The sequence below is a fragment of the Harpia harpyja genome, chromosome 2, assembly GCF_026419915.1.
Source record: "Harpia harpyja isolate bHarHar1 chromosome 2, bHarHar1 primary haplotype, whole genome shotgun sequence".
Classification (NCBI taxonomy): Eukaryota; Metazoa; Chordata; class Aves; order Accipitriformes; family Accipitridae; genus Harpia; species Harpia harpyja.
In genome coordinates, this window is record NC_068941.1 from 27,841,778 (window position 1) to 27,852,389 (window position 10,612).

A 10,612-nucleotide genomic window follows, 5' to 3' on the forward strand; every position below is an offset into this window, starting at 1 on the left:
GGGAAAGTAAAAGAAATAGCCCCAAATTTCTGGCAAGGCTTCATTCTTTGGCTAAAATATGCCAAAAGCAGTTTCTCAGGTGCTTTCCGTAGGCAGCCAGAGAGAAGTGCGGGGTCGTACGGGATTAGCCTGTGTGCAATGGGAGGCCAATTTGAGGCAGGCTGCAGCCTTGCTGCAGTTGTTGGGTGCCTGCTCTGGCCAGGCCCTGGTTTCTTCACCTTAAAAAAAAAAAGGAAAGAAGGTTTTATGGTTTGCTGCCAAGGACCTCAGCAGCCCTTTTTCTGAGAAGGTCCCTCCCTGATAAACAGATGAGCTGCTTACATTGCAAGTGCCTTGGCTCTGCCCTTTGGTCACCTCTGCCTCACCCTCCTCCTTGCTTGCGTTGCTACCATTTGTACATACAGATAAAAGGCCTCCTTGCTTAAGCTGCTGTTGATATCAGCCAGAAAGAGTGTTTCATATTAAATAGGTGGGATTTTTGATTTTTTTTTTCCCTGAGATACACTGTGCACCCAGGCATTTTTAGCTGCTAGCAGTTTGCGCTGCAATGCAAAGCAGTCCGCCAAGCTAGCAGCAGTGGAAACAAAAGGAGAAAATGCATCCCCCTGCTTGGGAAAAAAAAAAAAAAAGAGAGGAGCAACAAGGAAAGGATAGAAGTCCCTCCTCTTCAGAAAAACGCCAAAAGAACAGCCAAAATAGCCAAGCTGGGAGATGCCCAAAAAGTTGCTGGCTCTGCCCCCCACGCTTTCCCTGTGATATTTTCTATGCTGCTGTGCAGAGCAACACAGATTTGCTGGCCCTCGGGTGGGTGGGAGATGGAGTGAAAGGATTTACGCTTAGAAAATGGCTCCAGGACAACTCTTAATTCTTCTTGAATGTGTCTAGCCTATCTTAGCCTCTCCCTGAAATATTTATAAAAAAGCCTGCATGTGTTCACCCCAAACTGCACGTGGCTGCCTCTTCCCAGCCTGCGCGAGTAAAAGGAGGCATTTTTCTCCCCAGGGCTGCAATGATTATAGAGGCAGCTGTAAAGCAGAGCACTCAGGATGTGAAGTGCCCTTCAGATAATGTCTGATAGCAAAACAAATCTGTTTACTCTGCAGTCATTTATACTGACTATTTATTATTAACGGGGCGGGGGGGGCGAACCACAAAAATGCAGTTTGCTCAGACAAGCCCTGTTGGGCTGGTACAACCTGGTGGTTGCAGCTTGGCTCTGGGCTCTCCTTGCTTGAACTGGGCTAAACCCAGAAGAGTAAAGAGGCACCTTGGCATCGCCTTTCATCTGGAGAGCGGTGGGCAGCAGTGGCCGATGCTGGTGGTCTTCACGCTGTTTAACAAATAACTGGCTCATGTGGGGACAAAGCCAGGCAAATCTGTACCACCGGCTCCAGTAAAAAAGGTGGGAGGAGGTTCCTGATGAGGTGCTGGCCCATAAATACAATCACCTGCTCTGAACAAGCCTTCACTTTCAAGGCAAGCCTGGGCATCCCATGCTTTGTTTGAGGGTGGAAATGGTCTTAAAAATAGCTGGTGGCTGCTGCAGGATTCTGCTTTGGGGCTTTACCTGCTCTTCCCTTGTTTTCCACAGAAAGCGGAAGGACGCCCAAGCAGGAGCCGGTCTTCAGACGAGTCACCATGGAAGACAGTGTCATCTAGTGCCCGGAGCACCTGACGAGCCTGCCCCAGCGAGCCCACACCGGTGCACCGCCTCAGCTCCTCTGTGCCTCGGTTTATCCATCCCTCACTTGGGATTGCACAATGGGAGAGGCCGGAGAAACTAGCCTTGACCAAAACCCTTGGCAAACCCTCACGTCCCCAAGGAGAAAACAGCCCGGCTGAGATTCCCACTGCCCCGCACGTGGCAGCACCCTGGGACGTGCCCTCACCTCTTGGTCACTTGCTTTTTTTTTTCAGATGAGCAGAATGGGCAAAAAATGTCTTTTGTAATAAGAAATGAGTTTCGTCTGCTCCAGATGTTGGCTTTGCAACTTGAAAACACTTAAAGATGGCTGAGCGTGCTCAACCACCCATCCTGAGCCCCTCTCTGTGCTCACAAGCTGGGCTGTATAAAGGTGACCCTGCCGGATCCAGGTCCCTGTTGTAAATACAGACCTGGCTGTGTGGAGAGGTAATGAGGGAAGGAAAAGAGGGACAAAGAAATAGTCCTTACACCGGAAGAAGCTGAACTTGCCAGCAGAATACCGTTGAGCGAAGCTGTCGCTTGTAAATAGGGACCAGCGCATGCATCCAGCAGTGGCTCCGCTTGGGAAAAGCTTCTGGGGGGAAAGCTGCTCAGGTTTTATTGTCTTGTGTAAATAGAGATATTTTTTGGAAAAAATGAGCCTTAGAGTATCTTGAAAATAGCGTTTCTCAATCAGCTCAGCTGGGGATGGATATATGGGAAACTACAGCGTCTGCCCGGTGGAGGCTGGCGTGGGGTCTTGCAGCCGAGCTGTGCCACCGTGGTGGGCACAGGAGGCACCTGAAAGACAACAGACATGTCCAGCAGAGGACTCAGCAGACGTTTCTCCTCTGTTCCTGTAAACAGGGTGGACTCACTGGGCCCATGGTCTCCGCTGGTGTAAATACTCAGCTACAGCCCACAGAGGACTTGGGCTGCTTGGGGCAGGTGGGGGGGGGGGGGGGGGCATGGGCAGAAATCACCAGAAGGATGCAAACCCCATCAGTGTGGTTCCCCCGAGGCTTTTAGCATTAAAAAAAAAAAAAAAAAAGGAAAAAAAAAAAGAAACCCTGAAGACTTGTTAATGGTGTTGGGCCAACTGTTCGGCTGGGTAAATGAAGGCATGCATAGACATCTGTGTTCATGTCAGCCGGCGCCTGTACGTGCAGTTCTTCTCCGTGTGTGTGCAAATGCGTGTGCAAGACCGTGCCCTGCATGGGTGGCTGCCAGCCAGTGCAGGTCCCCATGTCTGTGTAGCTGTGTCCATGAGAGAAGAAGAGAGGATATGGATATGTACGTTATACTCACTTTATATGCCTAAACACATTTGAGAAGTCATAAGTAACGCTGCCGGGTCCAGCTTTATTAGCATGAGCGCAGAGTAGTGTCTGTGTCTCTCTGGGGAACAAGGCATGGCAGGCCGGGCGCGTGGTGTTAGCTGAGCAAAAGCTGATAAATCTCTGCTCTGCATTGAGTCATCATCCGCTGTCCCCCGCCGCGACACAACAACAGCCATCTGCAAATGCTCCCAGCAGAGCAGGGCTACGCTCGGGCATGGGTGTTTGCAGAAGGCGGGCTGCTGCAGCGTAGTACTTGATGGAAGCAGGAGAGGAGCTTTGGGGCTTCCCCTTCATCCTTCACAACTCAAAGCTTACTTATGCCTTATTTACTCTGAGTCTGACCATGTGGATTCATGCAGTGGAGGGAAATTAGAAAAAAAATTGGAATTAGAAAAGTAAATTAGAAAAAAACAGACTTAAGAAAAAAAAGATATTTTTTAAAATGACCCAGAATAACTCTCTAGATGTAAAAGTCTCTCTTCAGCCTGGTATTTTACAGGGAAGCAGGGCCAAGGTGGAAGCGTCCCCTCCCCATTAAAAAGCCAGATAGCGTAAACCAACTATTGCACATATTTAGCATAATATTGGGGGCAAAGCTCCTATACCTTTGCAAGGAAAGGCCAGCAGGCAGTCAACAGAAATTGGAAGCTGCCTCAAAGCACCAAGGGGTTTGGGCATCCGGAGTGGTAATTCGCTTGCAGTGGTTCCAATTGAGCTTCAGGGATGGTCTTTTCCTCTTGGGTACTTGAATATCTCCTCTGTCATCCAGCTCTGTGGGACTGCTGTTACCATTAACACCTAACAACTGCCAGTGCTGAGCAATTTATTTATTTATCAAACCAGCACACGGAAGACACCATGCTTTCATCTGCCACATGTGGACACCTCTTCCTTTGCCCACTTCTCCAGCCTTGTATGGTGTCCCCAGGCAAGGTGGCCATTATCCTGGGAAGACTTCCTCCCCAGGGAAGGCTGTTAGCCTTTTTTTCCAGGGAGAAATAAAATGAAAAATATGAACAACCCACCCTATCTTTGTCCCACAAATGTTCTGAGAATCAGACAGTATATTAAGCAAACTAATTACCTCCAAAAAGTTCAAAATCTCATGATCTTTCACAGTCATGAGAGGACCATGCTTATGGTTTCTAGAGCCCCAAAGGGCAGTGCTAAATCTTGTGCCTGAGGCTGCCTGACCCTGGGGAGGTCTGGGGTGCTGCATGGGATGAAGGGGGGGGCTGCGATTGCAGGAAAGCTGAAATTCCCTGTTTTTTCACTAGATCACAGGAAAGCAGAAATCCCCTGGGTTGGGTTGGATGGTTTTTCTTCATTAGAGCCCTCACTATTAGTTTCTGTCCCCAGACAATCCTATCATCCTGTACCTTAAACCCTTGCCATTATGTCTAGAATTATTCTTGGAGGCATTTATGACAACTTTCAATGTCTCTCTCCAACCCCAAAGAGGCTGACACGCAGTAACTAATGGTGACAGTTGTAAAGATGAGCCAGACTGACCCCAAGTCCTAACAAAAATGATTAATCCCATCCACTGCCTCCATATCAATGGTGCACAGGTTACGCATGGAGGTGAGCCGGCGAGGAGGGGGAGGCCAATACCGAAGAGCGAGTCTGGGAGGGGCCGTTACCAAACCCACCCAGCTGCTGGGTTCCCTGGGACAGAGTTTTGATTTAATCCAGCCCCAAGTCAATAGTGATTGACGTTTCACCTGCTTTCCAAATCTTAACTGGACTTCCTTACTCCTCAGGCATGGAATGAATCTTAATACATTGTAATTACTGTACTCCTGGTGATGAACCGGTATGAAAAGCTATCACAGAGAACATTAATAAAATGTACATTATGAAAAAGAACTTGGCATTGTCTGAAATTAATAACACACCAGATTTTTCTCATCCATGCCTGCTCATTACAGGCCTGCCCTTGAGTTTTCTATTAAAATGACTTATTCAAACTACTTGTATAGCTGTGTTCAGCGTGAAGTTATGTGCTGGAGGTTTGCATCCCAGTTAGATGTACTGCATGAGGACTTATTAATCTGTTACGTCTTTCAGGCATTGATTTTAGTGACATTTATATAATGCTGGTATGACTAAAATGAACTGATTGATTCATGCGTATGGATTAGTTTGCCTAATACTTCGAGGCTAGGTAGCTTTATCATGCACTGTAACGCCAGAACTCATCACTGTATTATTTACGAGAGACTGAACTGGCTGCATCTCAATAACTGAAGAGATCTTCTCTGTTTTATTTATGTATAAATGTTTACTTAATCAGCCACCAATTTTGTTTAGCAGAATTTGTTAGCAAACAGAAATTGTAAACGATAACGTGGTTTCTATTTTAAAATTTATAGGCTTTCATCTATAGCAAAATCCAGGATTTCCAAAGTGTCTTTGTCTACTGGGACTCAACAAGCTGTCTTGTATATGCTTTCTGGTAATTGCAATTAGCTGCTGCAGTATTTCACATAAAAAATAATACAAGCCTAATACAGGAGATCTGAGTGGTAGTGTGTCAAAGTCAACATAAATATCCCAATACTTAGAACCATTGCTGCAAGTTTAACAAAGCAGCAAGGAGCCACCAGCCAGCACAAAGGCAGCAGCCCTGTGGCTTGAGATGCGGCAGGTGTCATCGCCCGCCAGCTGTGGCTTTGCACTGGATCCAAGGGGCAGGAGGATGCCACCGGCCGATGCCTAGGGACCAAGTAATGCCAATCTGCAAGGCCTGGCCCATGGACATGCCACTGCGGTGAGTTCTCCTGCCTTCTCTTATGAGAAAATCCCAATTCCAGATAAAATGAAGTGAAGCTGTATCTATCTCGACTGCATGGACCTTATCCCCTGCAACAGATTGAGGAAAACCTGGTCAAAGGGGATGAGGAAAGCATCTGCTCACCATGCATCACAGCTGCGAAAGTAGCCAGGCTACAGTGTGGGTTTAAGGGAATAACACTCTGAGGGGGCTTAATCCCAGGCTCCCAGTCAATGGCATGAGTTTGCTTTGGACCGTGCTGCTTCTCCCAGGGACCAAGGAATAAAGAGACTAAAAGGATTTATTAAATGAAAGAGGAGACTTTCCTGTTAGGAGCCATTTAGAAATATTTTTAGTGCAGAGGCACATACAAAGTGACATGTTAGAGGCATATAAAATAATAAGTAGTGTAGAGAAGGTGAATTGAGTGCTGCAGTTCACCGTAGGTAATACAGCAAGTGGTGCTACATGGGGAAATGAAGGGGTGAAGTCTTAAATGTAGTTAAAGGCAATGCTTCATTACCCAGCATGGGATTAACCCATGGACTCCCTGACCCAATACACCAGTAAAATGATGTACAATGAGCTTCAGTAAAATATTATACCTTTTTACAGTTTAAAGAAAGAAAAAAAAAGTAAAAAAAAAAGCCTGGCATCTACAGGTTCTTGTTGCAGGGTCAGAAATAATTGCTAGCTCCCTGAGGAAGCGAAGAAACACCCCTGCTGAGTCTTCAGCCATACTTCACGCCGTTCTGATTTTTTTAAACCTTTATTTTTAGGTAAAAAATTACAATAGTGTTAGATATGCCTTGGAAATAGCTTACCAGCTGTCAATGCTAAAAGGAGTGTAAACCTTGCATGTCAGCACCCTGGGCTATAGCTTCAAGAGCTTGGGCTCACAAGAGGGGGATGCTGGGGGGACACATGTGCCTTGCGACCATTGAACCGATCACTGCAGAGCTGTTAAGAGTTAGCTCACAGCACATGGGTCACATCGCTGATGCTTTATTTCCATGGGAGTGCATGGCTTGTAAGAGCAAACCCCACGTCTCTCCTGCGAGCAAATGAAGAAGGGCCACAGCCATTCTGCGTTCAATCCACTTTGTGCTCCAGCTGGTTAATATTTAAAGCCAAGCAAATCCCCCATATTGCAAATTCACACATTCAAAGTAAGGAGATTTATGGTTTAGGTTTTGGTTTTTAAATATGAAACTTCTTAGATAGGGGTGTGGGGCCAAATGATGCTGTCTTGGTCAGTGATATGGAAATTTGGTGGGGCAGCTGAGCCTCAGCAACCTCATTTCACCTAGGACTAGCGCTCACCCCTTCTTGGGGCACAGAACTACTTTATTAGTCACTTTTGTTGGACAGCCTGTGATTGTGATCCAATGTGAGGGGCCCTAAATTGGGTTTTGTGGGTTTGGTTTTGGTTTTTTATGCACTGTGACACAAAATTAATCAGAAACATCAGCACAAGCTAAAAAGTCAGTGATGCTTTATGAGCTATTTTTATAAGAGGCAGCTCCCATATGCACCAGTTTTGTAGCTTTCAGGCTTTAGGACAGATGTTAAAACTTACCATCCACAAGCATGCCATGGGCTGATTTTGACCCGAGGCCATGGTGATGTTCCAAACCACAGCCCTGGAGCTGAGAGGCTTTACCTCCTCTGAGGATGGCTATAGCTATAGGGTTAGACATGCCTTTGGGCTGCTCACAAGCGGGCTCCCACCATTTCTTCTCATCTATCTTCTGTCTCTTAACTGTGACTTCCACAATCTGCAGGTTTGTTCATTGTTCATTTAGGGCAATTAGGAGATGCACCTGACAAGGGCTAAAAAAAAAAAAGGTAACAACAACATAAGTAATGTTGTATGAAGGCTAGGAGCTGCTTTAATTGGCTCTGTGCCCACCTGGATATTAACTCTGGTCCCTAGTTGGAGGAGTAACAGCAGCATGTCTGGGTGTTGCTTAGAGGCCCCTTAGCAAGCCCAGGGGGATATCGAGGACGGGTTTCCTCTATGCAGACCAACACGATGAAGCTGATAGTGCTTGCAGCAAATTTATAACTCCTGGCTGAACTGGAGACTAACCTTTAGGAAGATGTTTCAAGGCCAACTGCAGCTTTTGAGGAATGAGGAATCTGTTGGACCCCTTGGTTAAGCAGCCCCACGTGCTAATTGTTTCTGCTGACGTGCAAGTACTGCAGTTTGACTCGTGTCTCAGCAATTAGATTTTATTTCCTGTCTTATGCCCTGTTTATCCATGCTAATATCTCTCCTAGATCTTTTTGGATAACACCTGCTGTGTAGGAAGGTATAAAATTGTAGGAAAGGCTGAAAATTTGTCACCATAATGTCATCAAAACAGTCTTCACTAAAAGGTGTTGCTGTAGGAGTCTGATTTTTTTTCTCAAGCTTCCCTCCATGCATATGAGCTTTTAGTTAGTCATGTTTCAAAAGAAAATGAAGGCTTGTCTTTTTTTTTAAGCTGTAAAGCTAAAAATGAAGCTGTTGTGTGCATGCTTCCTTCTGCTTGGGTGCACTTTCTGGCATCTGCTGCTGTGGGAAGCTGAAGTCACCGATGGCAAGGCTAAATTCAACCTCTCCAGTGTGTGTGTGTTGAGAGGGTATAAATCAACATATACAAGGTGGCATGTGGGGTAAAGGTAGCTGACCCTCATGCTGACATGCTCTGCTTAGAGCTTTACTGTCCGGGGGATGCAGCAGCTGCACAAAAAGATCTTAGAAAACCTAGTTTTCCTTGCAAGATCCTTTACCCTTACATGTGTGTTATTGTATGGATTTGCCAGGGTTAAAAGCTCTAGTGTGCACTCCCACTAAGCACCACCCAAGAGGACCAATGGCTGCCCGCTGCTCTGTATCTGTGCTGCATATTAAGCGGCTTCCTAAATGCAATGAGGCTGTTATGGCTGAACAGCTTCACCATGTGCTGGCTGCACAGACATCCAGCAAAGAAATCAAAGGCATGATGTCACCAGTATTTCTTATCTAAAATTAAATATCTGTCTTAGGTCCCCAGACACGCAGAGACTTTGTATTAGAAACATATACTGAGAGTTCAAACTCTGAGTCATCTCATATATATTTCACTCAAGCCAAGGGAATAGCAGAGAGACTAGACCTGCGAAAGAGCAATTCTCTATTCTAGCAAGACGAGGGAGGAAAAACTGTTTGGGGAAAATACTAATGGGTTCACAAGCAAAAAATCTTACCAGTGAAATTGTGGCTCTAATACTCTGTACCTTCACAGTAAAGCCATGATTTGCTGCGGAAAGTGCAGCAGAGAATAAATGGGTCAACTCGTGCTCATTAACAGTGGAGACAGAGCAAGTGGCATTTAAAATAAGCCTGCTCAGAGGGAAAGCAAAATAATGATTTATTCTGGAGTCGTAAAATGTTTGTTGTCACAATTAGCTTTTCAAGAGCAAGTCGCAGCGCCGTGTGGTGCCGTCGGCCAGGCAGGGTTAAGCCAAGCTTTGGACATGCCAGAGCCAAGGGCTGCATTTCTGCTGCAGCTCTCCACTGCATCGCTGGACATGCCAGCTGGCCGATGCTGTGCCCTTTTCTAGCGTGTACCACAACTGTTTTGGTGCGGTTCTCAGGAGTTAAAATAAGAGATGTGATGCTGGAAATTATTCATTCCTATCCATGCTAAGGGGTAAATTGTGCCAGGCTCTGTATCACCCGACTTGCACGTCAGCAGCTGCACTCGGGCGCAGTGAATGTCTCTGGATCAGGACCACAGTTCTTCTAGGGAGAGAATATTTGGGTGGTCAAAGAGGGCTTTTAAGGTCCCTTTCCTTTCTGTCTCCTTAGTATCCCCTTACTGGCCCCTGTTTAGCCCCTGGCTCCATGGTAGCTCACCTTCCCTCCCTGATCTCATGCCATGCTGCCCATTTGCTTCCCAGCTGGGCAAGTTCATCCTAGCTCCTAAATAGTTTTCTCCAAAGGAGCTAGAGATGCTCCCTACTCAACGAGAGGGTTTCCTCCTCCAACATGCATTTCAGGCTGTTTAGGTGCAGGGAGGAGCTGTGCACTGGGTTCCCTTGAGAACTGGTGATGCTGCCCATACAGGAAGGCATGGGGCAGGAGGCAGCACAGGGGCATCTTTGGAACCACAGGGGATGAAATTCCTGCCTTAGGCTACTCTCCAGCTCTTACTGGATTATAGCCCAGGCCTGAGGCCCAACAGATGCACTGTCAGGTATGAAGTATTGGCCCAAGATTTGTGCTGGTTCCATAATGGGAACCAATTCCCTTCCCTAATGCGCAGTCATTGCGTTGCATAAAAATCATTATTACACATTGTGAAATCTAATTACATTATTGCATACTGTGTATACACTCTAATAAAGTCAGTGGATGCAATAACACTGCTAGTAATACACCATTCCACTGAAATTACTACTGCTGTCAATTTTACTTTCATTTTTTCTTGATTTACCCTGAAGAGAAAGGCTTTCAGCTTGCTTGCTTTGGCAGGTGGATGAAGTGGTGAGACCTTACAAGGGTCACAGCACCCCACAGCTCCTATCACAGCTGGGAGAATGTGAGGGGGGGACTACTGTGCCCGTACTCTGATACCCAGTGGTGAGACATGCCCCTCCTGAGGGTTACCAATACTGCCCTGAGATGGGTTCAAAACCATCTGTGCTCAACTGCCCTTGAAGATGCCCCTTATCTCCACTGATTGTAGATCTTTGGGCACCTGTGCTCTTAGATCTCTGAAACCAGATCAGCTCAAATGCCTTCGCCCCTCTGGCGTTGTGGTGTGCAGCAGGGGGAGGGTA

At 46.5% G+C, this 10,612-nt stretch overlaps 1 protein-coding gene across 1 annotated transcript in view; it reads left to right on the forward strand.

The window, feature by feature from the left end:
• ADGRL3 (adhesion G protein-coupled receptor L3) overlaps nt 1-4,893 on the forward strand; it is a 530,989-nt gene extending 526,096 nt beyond the window's left edge. The window contains exon 25 of the mRNA XM_052773946.1: nt 1,592-4,893. Coding sequence (XP_052629906.1) covers nt 1,592-1,659 — 68 coding nt within the window. The 3' untranslated portion in view covers nt 1,660-4,893. The remainder of the gene's footprint in view (nt 1-1,591) is intronic.
• The last annotated feature ends 5,719 nt before the right edge of the window (nt 4,894-10,612 follow it).